Consider the following 23,844-nt stretch of genomic DNA (forward strand, 5'->3'; position numbering starts at 1 on the left):
GGTGAATAAAATTAGCTCTCATGTGTAGAGCACATTTTCCCTGTCATTTCAGGGATGGGCACTTTTGCTATTAAGACCAGCAGCACTCCAGACATGCCAGCTTTTAGCACTTCGTGCCACACTGCTTTGTTTGGGGGCAGCCAGATGAGTTTGGAGGTCATGTAAATTGTCCATACAGCACGGAGTCACCACTGAACCTTGGCTACTGGCTAAATGGCTGTCCTATCAGAGGGGTAAACATGTCTTCCGCGCAGTTAGACTTTTTCAGAAGACAGACGTTTCACAGTTGACTGCTTTCAGCTATGACTGACCTTTTGCAGGTCACATCCTAAGGGCATTCAGTCGTTGCCCATGTCCTAACCAGTTAGTACTGATGACCTCCTGAGAAAGACAGAAATGCCATTTGTATTTTCTCTGAGGGAAAGCACAGAGTTGCTCAGGATGAGCATGCTTCCGCACACACAAACTTCCCTTCTTTCCCCTCAGGTAGATGCCAGGGACAAGACTGCTGTACCCCAGCCTTTTGGGTAGCATTTCCATGGGTTATAATTTGCATTCTGTTCATAGACAGCGTTAGGTCACAGAAGGAAAGCGGAACATACAGGTAAGCAACTCTTGTGTTCTGTAGTCCAACCATCTGCCATTGAAAGTGTGTGTAGGGGAGAGAGTTCCAAGTAAGTTTGAAAACTGTCACACAGAGCGTGGATCCTCTCCAGGATTCATGTTGATATTTCAGAGCTGCTGAGAAAGCCCTGCGGAGAAGACACCAGCTTAACTTTCTTTCGTTTTTCCTTTTTTTTAATTTTCACTTTGCAGTCCTGGTCCTTAATTTCTTATTTATACGTTAGGCCATGAATCCATATGGAATTGGCCCCGGCAGTTCAGGCTCCTTTCTGTTAGTCCTCACACAGTGTTCTTCTTTCTCTGGGTGGCACAGGCTGGCGCTTCAGCTGAACCTAGGCACCCTTCTCTTTGGATTCCCTTTTCTTCAGACCGTTCTCCTTCACCCGCTCCAGGAAGCTGTCTCTGCTCTTCGAGTGCTTGATGTGCTCAATCTGCACATGGATCCTCTTGGCCAGAATCTGCCCTTAACTTGCTTGTTCACAGTGATGCCCACGGCACGCTGGGTGACACTGTAGACTCTTCTGGTTTTGCTGTGCTGACATACGGGCATTCCTTTGTGAACCTTGCCTGTTCCCTTGATGCCTACAATATCACCCTTCTTGTAGATTCACATGTGTGTGGCCCGAGGAACAACTCCATGTGACTCGAGAGCACAGAGCGAGTGCCCCTCCTCTTTCCCTTTGTGTTGGTCATTTTGTGTAGTTACTGGAAGACAGCTGCCGTAGCTAAAAGGCCAGCTTAACTTTCCTTAATTGAACATTTAATAAAAATATTTAGCAATTGATCCCTCTCTCTACCATTTTTCTTCTTTTTTTTTAAATTTTATTATTTTTATTTTTTATTTTTTATTTTATTTTATTTGTATTCTGCTGCTGGGGAGTGAACCCAGGGTCTTACGTATGAACTCCATATCTAGCCTGATTCCTTTACTTTGGTTACCACTTACTGATGCCCTCTGAGGATTGATGCCTCCAGCAAACATGCCGTCTGCTAATGTAGCAGTGACTCTGAGGGGAAAGGGTTCCTTTCATGGACCGTTCACTTTGAAAATTATTATTACTACAACTGCTGCTGTTGCTGCTGCTACTACTACTATTGGTGTGGTGTGTGTGTGTATGTGTGTGTGTGTGAGTGAGAGAGAGAGAATGATGTATGTATATTATGCACACACACACACACACACCCCACCTGCAGAGGTAGACCAGTTCTATCCTTTTACCTTTACATGGGTTCTTTAGATTGAATTCAGATCCACAGGTTCGTACAGTAAGGACTTTTACACTTTTACTGAGCCATTTTTATCAGCCCCATGAATCATTTGGTTTATCTGTTCATCTTGTCACTTGATGCTGATTTGATTTGGAGGAATGCTGTAGGGACCAGCTTGATCCCCCCCACACCGCCATGCTCTGGCAGGGCTGCACTCTGTTGACTAATCAGGGGCTCGGAGACCCTCACTTTGGAAGGACTGTCAGTGAACTCCAGTGTCTTGATTTGCTAAGTTCAGCCATGCCACAAACACCATGTCACAGCTGACTCCAGTGTGTCACTAGAATCCCAGCCCCAGTGTCAGCAGCCTGTGGAGCTACTCATTCCAGGCCTATTACAGACTTCAAAACCTGAGGCAGGTGGGGGGGGGGGGGCTTACTAAGAGTCAAGGTTGCAAGATTATGGTGAAAGCCACAAGTGGGCAACTTTGCAGCAACCTTGCCTTATGAGGAACTCTCTGCCAAGGTATGAGTTTTCTTCAGCGTACTGTTTCCCCAGCCTATGCCCATCCATCTGGCCCGAGAGTGGATCACTGACAGCGGGCAGCAGCCTTCAGGAAAGCTTCCTACCTTCACTGGTAGGTGCTTTCTGCTTTGATTTGAGAAGACATCTTGGACAACCACTTCTTAGTTGTCTTGTTCCCAGCGATATCAGAAGCACCCACATGGCCAGGAGCCCTTTCTTACAAGTGTCTGCATATAATGTAGCCACACCTCTGCCTCTCTGGACCCAAGGGCTGTGTCTGAAGGGTTGAGTCCCAGCTGAACCCAGGCCAGACCAGGAGCAGCCAGACTGCTTGGTCACCTTCTACTGTCACACTGCCAACTCTTCAGAGTGTTTATAGGACATTAATCATTCAAGGAGGGAAACTCAGCACCTACTGGGGTCTAACGTGAGCTTTGGAGAGCCATCTCAGCCCTCTTTTCTCAAGGACAGAGAGATGGTGTATTTAAGGGCTGATTGTAGGAAGTGTTAAGGAGAGCTGGCTTGCAATTCCTGGGATACTTCTGGCAAGGTCAAAGAGAAGGGCATCATGCTCTGAATCTAGGAGGCCTTGAAAAATGTGGAGACTGCCCTGTAACACTGCAGCTAGGAGCACAGTTGGTCCTCACAGGCCTTTTTCATCCTCACCTAGCCTCCTTCTTCCCAACGCTGGCTCTGCAGCCCATAGTCGACCTGCTCCGTGTACCTGAAGGAATTAAAACCTTTTTGGAAGCTCATCAGGCTGATGAGACAACCAAAAGCCTTGGTATGTGCCAATCACTGCCCTGGCCCCGCCCCCAGTTTGCTCTAGACCCGCCCCCAGCAACTGTGTATTGTAAGGTCTGTGCCTCCCACACCACGGATGTTGAAAGAGAGCTTGCACAAGGCTCAATTCCTTGACCTTCACACCGCCATGGTAAGGCAGATCTGGAATGGAGATGCCTGTCCATCACACTCAAAAGCGTGTGCTGTCACCATGAGTCCCTGCTATGCTCCCGATGGTCGCATTCAGGCACCGTTCTCCACCCCATGGATGGCAGTGCCTGTGAAACAGGTCTGGGGGTGACTGAGGAAGAGCCTGGTCAAAGCAGCTGGCGGACTGCCTGAGAAGCGTGCTGAATTTATGAGATACGTTTGTCTTATAAAGAGGAATTCTTTATTTTTAAAAATAAAAATTCCACGCATCTATCTCTCTATCAATTTTAATAATAAAACAATAATGTCTTTCCCTGGGGGAATGCTACTCATTCAGACTCATTCAGTAAACAACTGAGTACAACATTTCAAAGCTACATTCTTGCATAAATTTTGCATACTATCATATATTATTTAAAAAATATGTTTGAAGAAATCTTGAAGAAACAAAGGAGTAAGGCTATAAACATCATGGCTCAGCAAACACAGCGCGTGTGAGGAGCCTTCTGACTTTGGGGAGCAGGAGTCCTCCAGGGCAGTGCCCCTCCTTCCTCCTCATTCCAAGTCCTTAGCTTAATTAGTAAGGATAGAGAAATAAGAAAAAATGATACCTCACACCTGTAACACAGAAGACTGACAAGGCTGGAGTTAGAGGCCGGTCGGTGCGGGCCACATGCAGAAACCCAGTCTCAAAAAGGAAAAGGCATTTTTGCATTTGTTACTTTTCTACTTGCAGTGACAAAAATACTAACAAGAAGCAACATAAGGGAGGAAGGATTTATTGATGCTCGTGTTTGAGGCTGTGGTCTGTCAAGGCAGGAGCATAAGGTGAAGGGTCACACAGTCTCCACAGCTAGGAGAGAGGGAGAGATGCATATGATGCTAGGCTCACAGTCTCTGTTTTTTCATTTCCAGTCTGGGATCCCACGGACACATGGGATAGTGCCATCCACATTCTGGGTGATCTCCCCTCCTCAGTTAAAAGTCTCCAGAAACAGCTGCAAAGACATCCAAACTTGACTTTTGATGATGATGCGATAAAGATCAAACAGTGAACTATTTTTTTAATTGTGGGCATAAAGGAGATGCTGTCATCTTTACAATGGCAAACTGCTATTGTAACACATAGGCTGGCATAGCTGGGAAGAGCGGTTTGTCTGCTAACAAAACTATTTACAAAAACAGGTGCAGAAGTGTATTGTGCCTGTAGGCTATAGTTTTCCAAGCTCCTGAGCTGGTGAAAGGACTTGTAAACAGGCAATTATAGTATAATTCGATCATCTGAGTCTTTACGCGACTTCAGAATGTTCTAGGAGCACAGACAAGGGGCCTGGATCTAACCTGGGAGGGAGACCTTCAGTGGAGATGATTGCCCTGATGGGAATGTGGAACTGGATTCATTCTGCTTTTGCAATGCACACCTCTTTCTCTCAGTCTTTCTCTTGCAAAGGGTGCCATCAACTCACTGACAGAAAAACGTATAAGCAGTGGTGAAGGTCTAGCAAACTGACTGGATGTGGTGAGCATAGGTTTTGACTGGAGGGGTGGTTTTATGGTGCTGAGAAGGAAACCCAGAATCCAGCACACTGAAAAGCATTCTGCCACTGAGCCACGCCCTAGCCCCTGCTGGAGAGAGGTAGCTTATTCTTCCAAGGAGATGCTGAACTGGACATTTGTTGGGGATGGACAGAGTGGCACACAGGACAGCAGTTCCATGAACGGTCCTGAGGCTTTAGGGAGCTGGCGAGGTCCAGTCCTAACAGGAGCTGGATTCAGGCTTGTGACAGGAGTTGTGGCACGTGGGCTACAGAGAGAACTTCAGGGAGCTGTGTTTCACCAGGTTTCTCCTCAAGTCCTCAGTGAGGCTGACCAGTCAGGGTTTTCAGAGCTCAGTCAGAAGTTTCCCATACTTGGCTCTTTTCCTGAATGCGTGGATGTCCTTACATATTGATGTGACAGACCAGGTTTGTTCTTTACTGTGTTACACTAGGAACTAGGAGAGGCCCTCTGAGCTAGCTTTTCAGGACACAAGTTGGAGTTTCTCAAGTGGCAGTGTTTGTTACTGGGGATAACTTAGTGTGCATTTCTTGATTTTGCTGAGACTATGGAGGGTGGCTTGACTCTCAAAGCTTTGTAGAGTTGAGTTCTTCCCTCCCCTCATTCTCTGGTCTCTTTACACCATTGGCTCTTAATTCCCTTCCTTTCTTACAGGTGATGGTCATTAATGAAATGCACAATTGCAGATCAGGGCAAGATTTCTCAAAGTTTGGTTAATAGAAGACATTGCTTATTAGCAGTTTCTGCTGCCTTGTGGATATCGGTTGAACTCCCCCAAATGACCTAGAGGCTTCTAGCAAGAGAATAAGACTTCATCCACAGTAGAGAACCCTGCTTAGGGCTACCTCGTAGTGCTTCCCCAAAGACGAGGAAAGGAGTGTGTGACTCCCTGTATCATTTTTCCAGAAATAACCCCACATCAGCTGATGTGAGGGGACAGCCAGGTGGTGATGCTGCTGTGTGTCCCTGTAAACATTGCTGGAACACAGTTCTCCATGTCCAGCCCTGTGGAAAGTTTGGTAAAAATGAAGGAAGCCCAGCTTCAGGCAATGAAGCATCACGGTTTGCCCTTCTGCACCAGAGAGCTACTGTGAAAGCAGGGAAGCCAGCCCCTAGCAGAGAATGCTGCTTAGGAAAGGAGATAAGCATTGTCTGGGGTTGGATGAAATCACACTGCTAGCCATAAAAATGGGGCCACGGGATGTTTAAGAACTTTAACGTGGCTTTGGTGTGGGTTTCCTGAAAACAAACTAAAAAACAATAAAACGAACCAAAAACAAAAAACAACAACAACAACAAAAACCAAAAACAAACTGGAGTGAAGAGTTTACAGGAGGGGGGCAATCTTCCTTTAGCCCAAACAAACTTGCAATTCATTTTTATACAGTGTCTTCCAACAAGCTCTAGTTAGGGGTTTTTGTTGTTGTTGTTGCTGCTGTTTGTTTCATTTTGTTTTGTTTGTGGTAAGTTAAAGGAGGAAATAGGAATGAAGAGCAATTACAATGGCAATTAACAAAAACCAGAGACAAAACTTTAAAGGAAAAAGACAATTCCCCAGAGTACCTGGCAAGGATGTTGATGATGTCATTTAAGGAAGTTCACAAGCACGCCAACTCTAATTGGCGCTTGTGTTGGCTACTGTTGACAGCAGGCCTCCTGGAACTGGAGCAGGAGCTTAGAGCGGAGAATGCAGAGAGAGTTTGAGGTTTTTCAAATGAGGCAGTATATCTTTTGAATCTTGATGAAGTCTTTTAAGAAAAAAAAAAAGACTCCATATACTGCTAGAATAGAAATACTAAAAATGGTGGCCTTGGCTGCCTGTGTGTGGAGAAGCTAATTGTAGCTCACACACTCCTACAGTCTGGCTTGTGGAGTCTATTTCTCTTGTCCATATGTGACTAATCTTTGCCTGTGTGTGTGTGCTTCTATTGTGTGCCCATATGCATATGTGGGTATGTTCTTACAATTCCTATTGTTTCTAGCTTAAGAGCAGCATAGAGCACCCCCATCATGTAGAACACACTGGTTCCTGGGAGGCCACAAAATGCTATTTTGGAGAGAAAAAGCAATGACCCCCTACAACCCAGTTGGGGATTTTTATATTATGTAAATCATTGGGATTTGAAGCCATTTTGTCTTCTTTGTAGCATTGCCCTGAAACATTTCCTTCTATCTCAAGTGACTGTGCTCAGGCACAGGGCAGGCAGCTGATCCAGTGGCTGGCAAAGCCCAGTGGTCTGCTGATGGCATCAAGCTTACATGAGGTACTCCACCCTAAGAGACCTGAGGGGCAACTTAAATTCATTTATAAAACAACAACAAAAACAAAACAAAACAAAAAAACAAAACGCAAAAGCCACAGAAGTCAACTTCATGGCTTGACTTCAGCCTATGAAATTTGTTGCAAGCTGCTTTTTTTTTAACAAGAAAAAAATAATTTATTTTCTGTGTATGAGTGTTTTGCCTGAATGTATCTCCGTGTACCTTGCATGTGTGTGGTGCCGGTGGAGACCAGAAGAGGATATTAGAGCCCCTGGAACTAGAGATTACAGATTACTGTAACTGCCGTGTGGGTGTTGGGAATTGAACCTCAGTCCTAAAACAGCAGCCAGTGTGCTCTTAACAGTTTAGGTGTCTTTCCAGCTCCCTACCCACACATCTTGAGCCAAGGTCTCACTGGTTGCCCTGGTTGGCCTGGAACTCACAGAGATTCGTTTGCTGTGCCTTCCGCGTGTAGGGATTAAAGGCAGAAACCCCCATGTCCTGCTGCAAAAGCTTCTTTTTATGATATTTGTTTGCTTTGAAACAACAGCTAGCCTTGAACTCTTAAGTTCACAGTAATTGTCCTTCAGTCATTGGGTAGCTGAGACTTTAAGCATGTTCCACTGTATCCAACTCTGTTTAAAAAAAAACAAAAACGTAATAATTCTAAACGTAATAATTTGTTCATTTACTGGTTGACTAGCATGAGGTCTCATGTATCCTGGGCTGCTCTTGAACTCCATGTGTAGATGAAGATGACCTTGCATTTCTGATTCTGCTGACTTTGCCTGAAATGACAGACATGCCCCAGCACACTGGGTTTTCTGCCATGAGGGGAGAGAGCCTACACTTTGTGCACGCTAGGCAAGCACTCTATCAGCAAAACTATATCTCCAGTCTCTGATTGTTTAGATTGCATGAAAATTCATATCCCCTAAAAGGTGAAAGGAATATATATTCTCTCTCTTTGTTTTTTAATGAGCTTTGTCTTACCCTTATCACCACATTTTAGCTGACAGTGTGTGTGTGTGTGTGTGTGTGTGTGTGTGTGTGTGTGTGTGAGAGAGAGAGAGAGAGAGAGAGAGAGAGAGAGAGAGAGATGTCAGTGCACGAGCAACAGCAGGCGTTTGGAGAGTGAGTCCTCTTTGCACACTGTGAGCGCTGGGAATCAGGTTCAGGCAGTCAAGCTTGGCAGTACCCCTCACCCCTACCCACCCCTTCCCTGCCTACCATCTCCTGGCCCTCTTGATATTTCAGAATGCCTCCTTCCCCCTGTGGACAGCAGCCTTTGTCCCCACATCTTTGCATGGTGACACTGTAATCCATAATGAAAGTTTTTGCTAGTCATTAGTTTTTGAAAGCAGAATTTTCAGCAACCACATGGTTCCCTGTGACCTTTTCTCGGGAACTCATGTCTTATCCATTACAACTGGTGATGTCACTGCATAGGGAAATTCTGTGGGCATCTCTGAAAATTTCCTTGGGAAAAATAATACCTAAAGTGTGATTTGCTGGGCCAAAGGTAGATACTGCTTAAAGTAATGAGCTATATATTGTCAAATTTCTTCCAGAAACAGGGTTCGTGCAGCCATGTTTCATGCAACCTTGTTCAGAGCTGCCCCTGTCTCTTTCATCTTTAAAAAGTAATAAATATTTATATTAGATTTTCACTAACAGAATCAAATATTTCCTGGGTATTTTCTAACTCATTTATATTCCATATTTGGTAAATTGTCTAGGTGTTCACACACATGTTAGTTTGTACGCTAAGAAAATAAAACAAGAGGAAAATAACTGATATAAGTATGAGGCCTGTGGATATAGTTTTATAAATATAGGTATCTATAATTTTATTTATGATTTTTTTGGTGTATAGAAATTTTAACTAAAGTTAGTAATGTAGTAACAAACTGAAAACATCTATTAGTCTTGAAAAAATATTTATGTATTTTTATTTTATGTATATGAGTGTTAGTCTGCATGTATGTATGAATATATATGTATGTGTGTATGTACCACGCATGTATGGTGCCTATAGGTGTCAGAAGAGGGCAGTGAATCCTCTGAAATAGAAGTTACAGACTGTTGTGTGCTTTCATGTGGGTGCTGGGAACTGAACCCAGGTCCTCTGCAAGAGCTGCCAGTGCTTGTCCCCACTGAGCCACCTCTCCAGCCCCATCCTCTCATTTCTTTAGGTAATTTTCTCCCATTAGTTTTTAACATAGATATTCGATCTCCACAATCAGATAAGAAATTTATCTTCTTTCAGCTTTACAAAGATTCCTCTTATAAATTTTATTAGGGAATTATTTACTACTGAAAATTGTTTACTCGGTGTCCCATTTTTCCATCTTCTTTAGAAATGCAATTAGTTTCCTTATGACAATTCTCCACTCTAACAAATCAAGAAATTTGATAATTGCCTTAACATGATACAACTTCTATTTCTCGTAGTCTGTCTGTAATATCTATAGGTACAAAAGCAAGCTACCATGTTTTCCCTGTCTCTTAAGTTTTTTAATTAATTTTTCTAACAGAACACATACCTAACATAGAATGAGACGTGTGAAATCATTTATCTTGCCATTAAGTCTGAGGTCAGAGGCCCCTGTGGTATTGCAGGATGCTTCTGAAATGAGGTTGGCGGCAGAGAAGGCAAGAGAAGGATTACAGAATGGGCCGTGCATGGCTTGAAGTTTTTATGACCCTGTTAAACCAGCTGATGGGGTGTTAACTTGCTTCATTAGAGGGCTGTTCCCTTGTTCTGTAGGGGATGGATTTCCAATAGGTAGAGTTAATGCCAGGCTATATTGCTGCTGGAGAGTGGGGGTTTCACCCACATCTTCCTTGGGAACTCTTTTTTCAAGGACTTTGAATCAAGTGCCTGAGTGAGCACTGCTGCAGATGTTGCAGGCAACAGTGGTTAAATGCAAGGCAACAGTGCTTCTTAAGTTTCTAGAACAGCTACAGGCTGGAGCGCCAGAAAGATTCCCAGCACAGCACTTTATACCCAGCCTGCTCAATATTTCAGTTGGAAGTCTAGAAATTAGGAAGTCACTGTCCCAGCTACGCTCCAGACTCATGCTCTTTGTAAAGCCACCATCAGAGCTGTAGGCACCAAGATTAGATTCCCACCCAGGTCTGTCCGGCAGAGCAGAATTCCCCTTGAACCACTCCAACAACTTGTTCTTTTTCAAAAGTCAAGTGAGTCCAGAGATCAGAAGTAGCATGGAGAGTTATTTGTTGTGTGCCCCTGATTAGCAGACCCTAAATCACATTTGAAACCTCTGTGAGGTTCCAGAAGTAGTGTTTTTAGCCTGCAGCACAGTTACAGAAATGTACACCAGGAGGAGGCTCCTGCTCTCTTGGCTGTCCTGTGTGCACCCCCCCTCCCCACCACACACACACCCTTAGAAAGTAAGATGGTCTTAGCTGCAGCGCAACAAGGGATAGACATTCAGGTTGCATATCTGAAAGGTTTCCGATGTTCTGCTGGTATTGATTGATAGATAGAAGGGGGATAATCCAGATCATTAATCCAGATCATTAAGTCCAGGTCTTAGAATTTTTACAACATTGCCCCAGTTAGATATTTTTATTTGGATGGAGTGTTTAAATTCTAAAGACTTAGTTTAACTTCCTGTCTAATCAGCATAATCTTATCTATAGCAACGAGAACAAATTTGAGAGCCAGGGGATGGTGAAGGTTCCTCATACTTCTGAAATTCTTTGGTGGATTCTTTACAAGATAGCAATGTGTGAGGGCACACTTCATGCGCCCAGTGCATTTTTTTTTTTTTTTTTTTTTTTTTTTTGGTAGACGGCAGCTGGTGTGCTCCAACTTCTTAGATTTCCCAACTCCCCGACCTCCACCCCACCCCTAAAGCTCCATGGAATGTGCCTTCTGGATGGCGAGGGTGTTGCTGTAGGTGGATCCCAGCTTGAGTAACCTTTACTCGCTAAGCTTGCTGGGTGTTCCTGGGTGTAGTGCTTGTTAACTCAAGATGTGTGTCCAAGCTGAGGAAGCTGTAGGGCACAGGTGGCTGCCTTGCCCTGGATTCTCCGGTCGACCACCCCAGGGCGGGTGATTCCCCACAGAGGCTGAGCTCATTGCTACCAACCAGGCTTCCTCTCCTATCGCCAGCATGTGGATAGGGAGTTCAGTCTCCCTCCATGGTCTAATAATTTTCCACTCTGGCATTGTTAATTGATAGGGGTCACTTTGAGGTGACTACTGAACAACTTATTAGGTGGCAACTAAATTGGGTCTGGCTGCCCCAGGCTGGGTGTAGTAATTGCTCAGGTGACTGAGTTGGCAAAATTGCAGGCTATTTTCTCCACTTCCCTGAATGTTTTTATTAAAGTCTCCTGTCTCCTGGCCATCTAATATAAGTGTAATGTGCTCTTTCGCATCATTTAACCTTGAGTAAACTCAGCAGTGGGGAGTCTTGGTAGAGATGTGAAAGGAGTTTAAAGAGTTGGGTGAATGAAAGAGACGGCAGCTGGTGTGCTCCTACCAGGCAGCAACCTGGTCAGGCCAGCTAGTGCTTGCCAAGAGTGTGCCAGGTTGACGTCTACACAGGTGCAGTGTGTAGCTGGGGAATGGACCAGTAAGGTGCTGCCTCTCTCAGAATGTTTACATGTAGATCGGAAAACAATGCACACACGTTCCTATGACAAAGCTGTAACAAGGGCAGACCGAGTCTGCCCTTCTGGCCTTAGAAAGGTATTTATTATCAAATGTTTCTTCTAGAAACATCAGTGCATGTTGGCTTCCCAGGCTGTCTCCAGGAAACTACGTTGGCTGTCTTGAAGCTTCACATTTCACTTACAAGTGGACAGAGGAGTGGTCAGCAGTGACGCCTGTGTTGCCTGTGGAATGTTAGATAGCATCTTCCTATTCTCAGGAGGTGATTGAAGCCTGAGGTGGTGAAGCTCATGGGTTGGCTCCACTGTGGCTTGGGAAGGCAGGGTAGGATCGTACAGAGCCTCTCAGATGCAAAGCAGTCAGTCCACAGGACCCAGGCTCACCTGGGCAGCCTGTCAGCACCCGCTTCTGAGCCTTCCTGCAGGAAGGTTTACTTAGAGCATTGGGAGAATGGGGCTCCTCATCTGTGATTCCTGCTTGATGGAGCCCCGTGGTTCTGTAGCATTTTGAGGCCTCCTTTAAGGAATTCCTGCCTCTGACGTCCCAAGTAGCCAATAGCTCTCTCTCCAGACACATGAACACATCTAGACAACAGCCCCCAGACCATCCTTCTTGGCCTTTGTGTGACTTGTGCTTGGCCCTCTTGCCTTCCTTCCTAAGTTTTGATACAGGCCATCTGGAGCCAGCTCCGTAGATGAAGGCGTAAGTTACTCTCTCTAAGTCCTGCCATGGAGCGTGGGGGAGCAAGAATCCCAAGTAGTCCTGGGCAGCAGTCAGAGCAGTGACAGGTGGCCCCTTCCTTCTCTGTCTAGGCTGCATGTGTTCTTCCCTTGGCAACTGCTGATACAGACCGTCTTCCAAATTCCCCCGGAAGCCATGACCTGTAGCTGTCATCCTTGGCCTCCATTGTATTCTCCAGAAGTTTGGAAGCGGTCAGACCTTGGGGGGCAGGGGATGTACCAGAATCCTTGGCATTACATTCTAGGTTCCCTATAGGCAGAGGCTCAAACCTAGAGACACCTAATGAGACAGCATCTCCATCCAGTTTCGGCCCCATACCTTCCACCCCTAACCCTTGCCCTTGCTGGTCGCCACAGCACACTTTTTTTTTTGTTGTTCTACACGTTCCTAAATTTCCCTGTGGTGGGGTGTACTCCAGCTTGGATCAGTACCCGCCACCCTTGTACTCCTTTATCCTGGGGTCAAAAGCTCCAAGCTATAGCATCAGCCAGAAGGGCTTCCCTGCCAGTGAGGGTGGATGGCAACCCAAAACAGCAAAGATGAGTGGTAGAGTCTGCCTGGCACCAGCCAGTCACTCCTCCCCCCCTTCAGTTGCCTCTCTGACCTAGAGGTAAACTCTGTGTGTGTGTGTGTGTGTGTGTGTGTGTGTGTGTGTACCTCAGACCTTTTCCACTTTGGCAAATAGGAAAGATAATGATTAAAGATCTTTCTTTCTCCCTCCCTCCCCTCATCCCTCCCTCATTCTCTTCATCCCTCCCTCTGTCTTTCTCTCTCTTCCTTTGTGTGTGCATATGAATGATGTCTATGCACGAATGTGCCTGTGAGTGGGTAAACATACATGCTGTAACATGTGAAGGTCAGAGGCAGCCCCAGTGCCAGCTCTCACCTCTCCTGTTTGACATAGAGTCTCTTGTTGCTCACTGCTCTGTGTGCCAGTCTAGCTGATCCACAGACTTCCAGGGATTCCATTGTCCCCAGCACCCATCTCCCTGTAGGGGCTCTGAGATTACAGGTGAATATTACTGTATCCAGCTTTATGTCAGTTCTGGAGATTGAAACTCAAGTACTTTATAGATTAAGCCATCTCCCCAGTCCAGAGAATCATTTTCATGTTTCCTATTAAATAGTGAAACTTAACTGCACAAAATAGACTAAGTCTAAGACTCCTGTAGTGTAGTTAGCTGTGTAATTAGTGTAAACACAATTTACAAGGGGGGAAAAAGAAAGAGAATATATAAAGCTCATACTCCAGCATTTACTAATTACTCCTCCCCACCCCATACTAGAGTTTAGAGGGTATAATGAGGTGGAAATGCAGATCTTGTCTTTCATTTCTTTGTGTTGTTATAGCACCCCATAAGAAATTTGCCCGAGCCTTCTTGTCACCTGGATTCCGGCAACTCTGAAATAAATGTGAAGGGCTCTGGTCACCAGGATGTCACCCGTCTCTTTGGCCATTTTCCTCTCCCTCAGTTTCCTGTGGTGGTTGGGACAGAAGGGGCGCGCATCCCCCAGATTTCATGCATTCCTTCTTGCAGACATAGATAATCTGTTTAGATTAAAGAACCACATCTCATTTGGTGGGCAAATTAGAGTTCCCATTGGATGGTCAGCAGCCCACGATAATATTCTTCGTGGCACATGTGATATGGCCCCAGTGACAGTGCCAAGAGCCGGGTAGGTTATCGTATTGTCCTTGTCATTGAGTGCAAGTAGTTCTGTGTATGCGTCTCTCTGATTTCTCTTCTGTTTGCCCCTCTCTAGTGGGATCTTGTGTGTGATAATGCCTGGAAAGTCCATATCGCTAAGTTCTCCTTACTGGTTGGATTAATCTTTGGCTACCTAATAACTGGATGCATTGCTGACTGGTGAGTACCAACACACCTGACACGTGGACTTTGGAAGGCACAGCACGCCTTTGCTAGCTAAGGAGGAGTGGTCAGGGTGAGCGCTGGGCCACTGTGCCTTTGCTCTGGTTACCATGGATGACAGGCTAGAAGCTGACACTTGGAGAAGGCAGTCAAAAGGGAATTGACCAGTGTACAGCCTTGTGACAGACCAGTGGGAAGGACTGTTATTTAAATGCATTCAAGACTAGCCTGCAGCCTCATTTAATTATGATAATTCATGCTTAGGTGGGAGGAGCTTGAGCATGGAGCTTCACAGAGGGGCACCAAGTGGGTGGATGCACAAAATACACTTAAAAATGGAGAGTTGTGTGAAGTGGCATGTGCCTGTACTCTCTCTGCTACCGGGGACGGAGGCAGAGGATTGCTGGAGTGAGGCCAGCCTGAGCAACATATTGAAACCCTATCTCCAAAACATAAAAAAAAAAAAGGAAGTTGGAGACCCTTCACCTTGTACCTTATGAGTGGATATCAAGGTCATTCTGGATTAACACTTTAAAAAGGACAGTCCGAGAGCTGCCTCTGTGATGCCAATGCTGGGGAGGATTGAAGAACCTAATGGCAGTTGGTTAATGGATAGGCATTGTGGGCAAGGGAAGGGTAGCCATCAGCAATGGCATAGAATGTGTTTCTAGGTGGGTAAGGAGGGCAAAGCGATTGGTTCAGGAGGAAATGATAAGAGATGAGAAGCAGGAGGAGACAGAAGCCAAGTTAGTGATGATAATGGCAGCAGCATCCTGGGAACCCACTACTCAGGGGCTGGAGGCGTGACTCAGTGGTTAAGAGTGCTTGCTGCTTGTCCAGAGGACCCACGTGCAAAACACTTCTAGGCATATGAATAAATAGATATTTTTTTAATGGAGCCAATTGCTTACTGATCACTGTGTACCAGGAACTATCAGGTATTCCCATGCATTAAAGTAACTGATTCGCACAATACACCTATACATAGGTGCTGTTATGATCTTCGTTTATTGCTAAAAATCTAGAGCCCAGAAATATAAGTCAATTTTTAAGTCCACTCAGCTATAAGCTGGAGTCAGGATCACACCACATGGCCTAGAACTGCTTCTCTGACAGCACACCACAGCACTTTTATTTAAAGCATTGTATGGTCACAAGGACACTGTAGTGCTAGGTCCAAGAGGGGAGACAATTGGATAATGTCAGGGACTGCTTAAGGACAAGGGTGTGGGGTGGCGGCTGTTTCCTATCCCACTCTTTTTATAAGAATCTTTGTGTGTGTGTGTGAATCATCATGTCTCGGGCCTGTTGACATAGGAATGTCAGGAATTCCAAGGGACAAACTCGATTGTGCGCATATTTGTGTGTGTGTGTGTGTTTTCCTAGTGCCTTCTATATTCTGGTTAGCTGAGAAAGCTAGCTAGGGCAGTGAGAATGGTCGCAGAGAATTGTCAGACCACTTTAAGAAGTGGAAATTTCCTTCCTCAAACTAGTGTCTATTTGTGTGAGCATGCAGTGTGATTTCCTGTGAGCCCAGAATCTGCTAACTCACCATTTCCAGGACTTCCTATGGACACATTCCTTGTGTTCAACAATGAAACTGTCAGTGATCTCTGTAGGCCTGTGCCTGGAGCCGTCTAGTTTTTGAAGTTGGGGATAAAGATGGGGAAAGTAAGGTTGTATTTAACCAGATGCTTGGGTTCCCAGCTTTTCAGCACAAACTCTACTTATCTGACAGGTACTGCTTCCCGGTGAGCCTCACTGACAGAAATTAGACATGTCTGCCAGCATGACCCATAGCCCTGCTTTCTGAGAAATGCAGCCTTGATGGTGCTCCTGATTCTGCAAGTGATTTACTACAATAGAAAATGCAGAATTTTGTTAAAGAATTGATCCATGGAGGTGCACGCTGTGTCCTCTGGTATTTTCTTGCGTGTGTATACACAGCGGCCTCGCTGATCATACTCCAGGCCCGAATCTGGGGACAAAAGACTAAAAGAGTTTGGATCTTGCTCAGTGTGACCAGCGTCTGATGGCACAAACCCAGTTCTCTGCAGTGGCTTTCTGACGGTTGGGCAAACAGGCAAGGGACCCCAGGGCATCATCAGAAAAGCTTGAGCATAGCTTTGGGAGGGTTTGTGTGGCCTTCCATTTCAGACAAGCTTTGTGTCTTTCACGTCTTCTGTACCTTTTAGGAAGACAAATTTTACCCTCTGCTTAAGCCTTACCTTAAAAGAAATTGCCCCATTTAAGGGAACTCCGGATCTCACGGCAGGCTCAGTTCCAGCTGCTTGATGAGGCTGAGCAAGGCATAGGTTAAGCTTTCTAAAACTGCAGCCGCCATGTATGGGCATTTAAGCAGTAGACTGCTTTTTCTTAAAGAGCGTTGGAGCTGCTGGGATGGCTCAGTGGGTAAGAGCACTCAATCCACAGCCACGAGGGTCTGAGTTTGAATCCCCAGCACCTGTGTAAAAGGCTGGGCATGGCCGCATGCACCTACTCCCAGAGCTACTGAGACAGAGGCAGGAGGATAGGAGTGGCTTGCTAGCTTCTGGTCTATTCCCAGGATAAGTGAGTATACTGACAAGATTTATGTCAACTTGACCCAAGCTAGAGTCTGAGAGGGGCAAGCCTCAACTGAGAAAATGTCTCTATAAGATCAGGCTGTAGGCAGGCTTGTAGGGCATTTTCTTAGTAAGCGATTGATGGGGAAGGATCCCTACCCAGGCTGGTGGCCCTGGGTCCAATAAGAAAGCAGCAGGCTGAGCCAGCCACGGGGAGCCAGCCAGTAAGCAGCACCCCTCCATGGCCTCTGCATCAACTCCTCGCTCTAGGTCCCTACCCTGCTTGAGTTCCTATCCTGACTTCTTTCCATGATGAACTGTGTTGTGGAAACACAAGCTAAATAACCCCTTCCTGACCCAAGTTTCGTAGGCCATGGTGTTTCATCACAGCACTAGAAACCCTGACTAAGACAGTGAGTGACGTTGTTCTGAGGGGATATGGGGGAGAATGACAGAGCAGGACATCCTCCTCTGACCCCTACAAGTCACATACACCGCCCCTGCCTACCCCATACACACACTCTCTCACATACAAACACATAGAAATACTTAAAAGTCATAGACTATTTTAGAGAATGTGTTGGTTCAGCAATGTGTGAGACTCAGGACATGGTTCTGTTGAGGAACTGCTGCCTGTGTTTATGACAGCAATAATAGCTTGGATGAAAGTGTAGCTGGGAGAATACAAGCTGAAGATTAGCAGGGACAAGGGGACATTTCAGGCATTCGTCTCTGCAACACTGCAAGAGGTACCTGCCAGGCCCCCTCTACACAGTGCCTGTCTCTCCCAAATGTGCATGATGTCTCCCAAATGGTGTCCCCTCCGCCATCCAGGCTGACAGAAACTTCAGAGTAGATATTGTCCTGTAGGTTCTCTGCAGGCTTGCCTCCTCTTTTATAAATGACCCCTGAATTTACATCTCTCCAGTCACTTTATTGGAATGAGATTTCTGTTTGGAGACCCAGTATCAGTTCCCTGTGACTGCTGTCACTATTATATGCTTGGTGGCTTCAACACAAATTAATCATCTTACAATTTCACAATCCTGTCATGGGTGTCACTGGGATAAAAACAGGATACCACCAGGGTAGTCCTCCTTCCCAGAGGCTGGGGGTGGGGAACATCCACTTCTTTGTCTTTCCCAGCCCCTAGCAGCCACCTGTTTTCTGGGTTCCTCCATCTTCAGAACCAGCAAAATCAAGTCAAGTTCTTTCATGCTGCCTTTCTTGGAAAATCAGCTCATTTGAGGTGATCTATTTTCAGAGTCCCTCTTGCCTAGAAAGGTAAACAAACAAAGAAACAAAAAAGATAGATTCTGAGCATTCAGTTCAGATAGGGACATTTGAAGATCCTAAAAGATAAAGGCTTCTGATCCCACTCTGGGTAACCCGCTCGTGTGAGGCTTGTAATTCGCTTGTGGTGAATGATCACTGAGGGACTTGCACATTCCCACACTTAACACAAATCCCATAGACACAAGTGGGCCTGGTGAGAAAGCATGGGCTTTCCCAAGATCACACAGCTCAGACCTGATATGGGATGAGCCCGGATGCAGAACCGTGGTGTTCTGACTTCAGAGACCACAGTGTCCCTCCGCCCCATGCATTGACAAGTGTAATGATTTACTGGTTTAAGAGATCAGGGAGGGATGTGCTTCAGAATGCTTTGTTTTGTTTGTTTGTTTGTTTAACAAAATTTAAAACCAAAAGTCAAGGGTCTTTTCTAAGACAAAAATCAGAACAGGAAAAAGCATGTTGGCAAATCAGGGAGAAGTGGGCTGGCATCGTACTCCTGAGATCAGAGGCTTGGAGGTAGGAGCATTGCCCGTTTGAGGCCAACCTGGGCTACATGGAGAGTTCTAGGTTAGACGGGCTGGGCTACACTGAAAGACCATATCAAACAGCACCAAGAAGTGCAGAGGAGGATGGAAACCCAATCGCTGAGCTTGGGGTTTCAGGCTGGCTGTTGTGCCTGCCCCGTTGCTTCTTAAAATACGTTACTTTGTACTTATATCATAGTTTAACTGTTATATTCTATATATTTACATTTTATATTTAAAACTATTATATATTACTGATAGTTTACATTTATTTTATATTATGTTACATAAATTAAAATTATAGGAGATGAGGCAGAGCAAGGTCTTGTATAACTTTGCCTTAAAAATGAACTTTAAGTGGGAGATCATTTACACACAAGCGCGCACACACACACACACACACACACACACACACAGCCTGCTCTTTAATGAGCGCAGTTCAGTGATTTTGAATGTGTTTACAGAGTTAGGTCCTTTGTCCACCTTTAAATCATTTCCATATTCCTTGTGGAGACTGGGAAAGGTCCTCTCAGTCAGAGAATAAATTAAACACTCTATTCTCACTCAGCCCTGGGCAGCAACCATTCACCGTCTGTTTCTTTGCCCTGCCTCCTCCCTGGTTTACTGTATGTCAATGCCTTGTCAAAAATGTCTAGGACAACTAAAGCCATTTATCTAAGCTATGTGGTGTGTAGGGTACCAGGCCAGCATTTCCTTGCTCCCTTCTTCCCCCAACCTCTCCATGAACTATCCTTTAGTCCACAGCAGATGTGTTAAATATTAATTTGTTTGCTGCAGCTCACCATAGTTTTACCTGTAATGAGCAGAGAAAGTGGATGGTCAGATGAGGACTAGGGAACTCGTGACTTCTCTATTTCCACCGACTACCTCATCTGCCCCCTGACTGCCCCCAAGTTCATTGTCCCCTAGTGGCCACTGATCATGCACCGGTCAGCTCTGGGTGTGGTTTGTGAACTCAGTATACCAGGACCTGTTCTTGCAGGTTCTACGGTGAGACACCAGAGGTTTTATTTACAGTTCAAAGTGTCTAGACTTAGTGTGTGATCCCTGTGGTCCCTTTAGAATTATTACATGTTGTCGTATAGCTGAAGCAAACTGCAGCTGGCCCAACATTGGACCCATTGGCTGCTGGTGAAACAAGATTCCTCCCTAAGGTAACAATTGGAGAATATGTCCCCCCTCCCCCATGTCTGTGTTTACTTTTGGGCCAGGTCCAAAGGTTGGCACTTTATCTCAAGCCATTTTATGCTGGGTGTGTCAAGGTTTGTGTTTGGGGAGTTATTGATTTTATTCTCTTCCCTTGAGGTAGCCCTGTTTATACACAAAGATGGACAGCAGTCAGGGCCACATCGTAATTCTCCCTCCTAGTAGCTGTTTGAGCTCTGCTCTTAGTTCTAGTCAAGGATGTAGGCTTAATGTCCCATGAGAGGGCCTCTGTCCCAAGGCAGTAAGGCATGATCTAGTGGTGTGGATATAAGTAGTATGAAGACACCTACCCTTACCCCTACATGTATAGAATGCTCACTGGAGGCTGGGTTTCAGCTCTTGCCACGGCCTTCCTGTTTAACGTTGATGCCTGATTTCTCCCCTTTTCACATGCAGGGTTGGCCGGAGGCCTGTGCTGCTGTGTTCCACCATCTTCATCCTCATCTTTGGACTGACTGTGGCACTGTCAGTGAATGTGACAATGTTCAGCACACTCAGGTTCTTTGAAGGATTTTGCCTGGCTGGAATCATCCTTACCTTGTTTGCAATACGTAAGTAGGAACCACCACGACTAGTCTACTAGACTACTGCCTGAGAGGAGCTGGGCAGGAACTATGTGTGCTAGTTTTGGGGTGGTAGCACTTGAGAAACACACACTCTTGACGCCTTTGTGATTACAGAGAAACTTCCAGCTTGGGCCCAGTGCCCAGCTTCAAGGAGAATGGAAGTTTGCATAATGGTTTGGAGATTCGGCAATCAGCTCTAGCTGGCCTGGGGGCTGCTGATTTCTCTGCAAGTTTCTGTGTTGGTATTCTGTGCACTTCATAATATACCATTGAGTCCCCCCAGTCCTGGATCCAACAGAGCATCCTGAAGAATTATATGTGTGGACTGTACTGGCATGCACCCTGGGCTTCTTGAGATCTCTTCTTCTAATTTAAGACCATACAAAATGCACACTTTCAACCTTCTTTTGGGCATGACCATGGTGCTCTACATTTGAATTGTCAGCCTTAGTACTAGAACATTACCTGGCGAGGCTTACTAACATTTGTTCTTTTGAAACAGCACAGAGAAAGCATTCGGCAGACCTGCCATATTTGTTTCCCCGTGTGATCTCTGCTGTCAAATACGGGTGGCTTTTATTCGTGTTCTATTCTCTGGAAGACAACCACACACCCACACAGAGGAGAATCTGTAGATGTTTTAGTTGCTAGTTTTGTGGTCCCCACCCCACCACCACCACTGCCGTGGAAAAACCTATTGGATCTCTGGGCAGATAATGTTCTGGTTTTCCTAATCTTTGGTAACAGGGAGGGGTCAGGTCTAGATTAGGTAGTGTTTTTTAGAGTAATAAAATTTGAATAGTTCCTGTTCTCTTCAATTTGCATGTTAAAGACTTCTTTAGCCAGTGGTGGTGGTGGCGCATGCCTGTAATCCCAGCACTCTGAGAGGCAGAGGCAGGTGGATTTCTGAGTTCGAGGCCAGCCTGGTCTACAGAGTGAGTTCCAGGACAGCCAGGGCTATACAGAGAAACCCTGTCTTCGGGGGGTGGGGGGGGGGCAGATAGTAAAAATTTTAGTTGGTATGGGATGTGGGGTCGCTGTTGTAGCTACTTAGCTCTGCCACCCTCACATGAAAGTCGCTATACACAGACATACACATTCATGTAAATGAATGGCTGTAGCCGCATTAGCACACAACTTTATTCATTGAATCACTGAAGCAGACTGTGGACCGCATTGGTCCAGTAGTCCAGAACCTTCCCAGTGCTAATGGAAGCCACTCGGACAACACGAGCTTCAAGTCTCAACCTCTTTCTTTTCATCTTAATGCCCTTAGTTTAATTTCTTCTTTGTATACTTTTCTGACTTTAGTAATTATCATATTATATATATATATATTTTATAAATATCTGGCCATTTTTTCTCTCTGAAGTAGAATAAAGTATTAAAACAATTATGTTTGTGGCTGGAGAGATGGCCTGGTGGTTGGCCCAGTGGTTAATAGCTTTTGCTGCTCTTTCAGAGGACTGGGGTGTAGTTTCCAGCACCCATGTGGGGCAGCCTACAGGCGCCTGCAGCTCTAGCTTCAGATCATCTAACACTCTCTTCTGGTCTCCATGGCTTCCTACATACACAGAGATGTTCACATACATACAAATAAATAACTAAATCAATCTCCTTTTAAAAAAAAACAAAAACAAAAAAACGAGTCATGTTTTTAAAGTTGAGAATAACATTCAAACGTCATTAACACATGCAGTTACAATGAAAACATACATGTACATGCCTCACAGTGACCTCTCACATGAGCTAAGGTTATTTCAGATAGCACAACTAAAAGGAAGCAAAAGGATGTGAGCAGTGCCTGAGACCCTGATTAAGTGACAAAAATGAGGAGGGCTTTGTTAAGAGATGATTGACAGCCCCCCCTGACAATGGAAAATAGGAAGCAAGGAACCAAAATCATAACTGGTAGATGAGGTTAGGATGGACATGAGTAGAGGGGCTGGAGTGGCCCAATTCTCCAAATCCCTGGGCCATCTTGAGGGCCATCTGCCAATGCAGAGCTGGTGAAGTGAGGTGCTCTCTGTCAACAGGACAGGGGGTTGTAAATTTCCAATTAGCATGTTTTCTAGCTTTTTAATATACAAGCAGCCTATGCCCTTAGGTAAATCCTGTTAATTTTGCTTATTGATAAGTTGGTTATTGATAAGTTGGGCTACAGGGTAAAGGAGTTCTTAGCTCCAAAGACAAGTATAACATTTCTGGACATTAAATCTTTGCATGTGACATTGTTAATGGTCCCCAAATTTTTGCCTTTATCATCTAGAATCTTTTTTATATACCTTTGCATCTCTACTGGGAAGTCCTGGCCTTTTTCAAAAGAGACTTGGGTTTTATTCTGCTTTTAATCTTACAGGTGCTTGGTAATGAAACTAGCAAAGTAACATTTTTTGCCATTTTGATTTCTTATGTAGCTGGCCGGGAAGGTAGGCTGCTTGTTTCAAGAAATGCCGCAGTCCAGGCAGTGGTATTTAATGCCTTTAATCCCAGCAATTGGGAGGCAGAGGCAGGTGCATCTCTGAGTGGATCTTGAGGCCAGACTAGTCTACAGAGCGGGTTCCAGGACAATCAGGGCTACACTGAGAAACCCTGTCTTGAAAAAAAAAAAAAAGAAAGAAGGAAAAAAACCAACCAACAACAGAAATGATGCTGACTTGTGGATATTTTCTGCTTTATTCGCAAGGCCACCTAAGGTTTGTTTTTTCTGCTTTGGATTTTGTTCTAAGGTAAACTGCGGTTAAATGTTCTACCCTTCATACTTTTGCTTTCTTCAAGTTGCCAACAGGATGAGTGGTTGTGTAATTAAGACATAAAATAGAGATTATTGGCAAATTCTGGAAGTCCTTGAACAGCAACAGAGTTATCTAAAGAAAAGGTCAGGTCAGAGCAGGACCACAGGAGTGGTGGCTGCCCCTACCGCTGAGACCACTGAGAGGCGAAACACACAGGGTGTCTCTGAGGTCAGCTTTTCCTTTTTTTAACCCGTGAATGTGAGCGTATTTGCATTCACACATACCCACTCGCACGTGGTGGAGCACTAGATTGAGTTGTAAGAGACACAGACAAGAAGTGCAAATCACATCTCCTGTCTCCCTATGAAAGTCAGGCCGTCCTATCAAGGACCAAAGAGATGATTACATAAGCAGATGCAGCTGATTCCGGCCTGACTCTCATTCCCAGCTAAGACCATGATGTCACGGGCCAGGTGATCCAGCAGGGCTTAAGATGTGTCTGTCTTCCAAGCAAGCCTCTGTATACCGTGGCACTCACTGCTAGTCCCAGCTCCTCAGGAAG

At 45.3% G+C, this 23,844-nt stretch overlaps 1 protein-coding gene across 2 annotated transcripts in view; it reads left to right on the top strand.

The window, feature by feature from the left end:
• Positions 1-23,844, top strand: part of Slc22a23 (solute carrier family 22 member 23) — a 167,781-nt gene that overhangs the window by 25,219 nt on the left and 118,718 nt on the right. Inside the window, exons 2-3 of one of the 2 annotated variants that reach the window (XM_052156889.1) lie at positions 14,264-14,367; positions 20,378-20,532. In XM_052156889.1, coding sequence (XP_052012849.1) covers positions 14,264-14,367; positions 20,378-20,532 — 259 coding nt within the window. The remainder of the gene's footprint in view (positions 1-14,263; positions 14,368-20,377; positions 20,533-23,844) is intronic. The other variant, XM_052156890.1, reaches the window with a different exon arrangement.

Source organism: Apodemus sylvaticus, chromosome 14 (assembly GCF_947179515.1).
Source record: "Apodemus sylvaticus chromosome 14, mApoSyl1.1, whole genome shotgun sequence".
NCBI lineage: Eukaryota > Metazoa > Chordata > Mammalia > Rodentia > Muridae > Apodemus > Apodemus sylvaticus.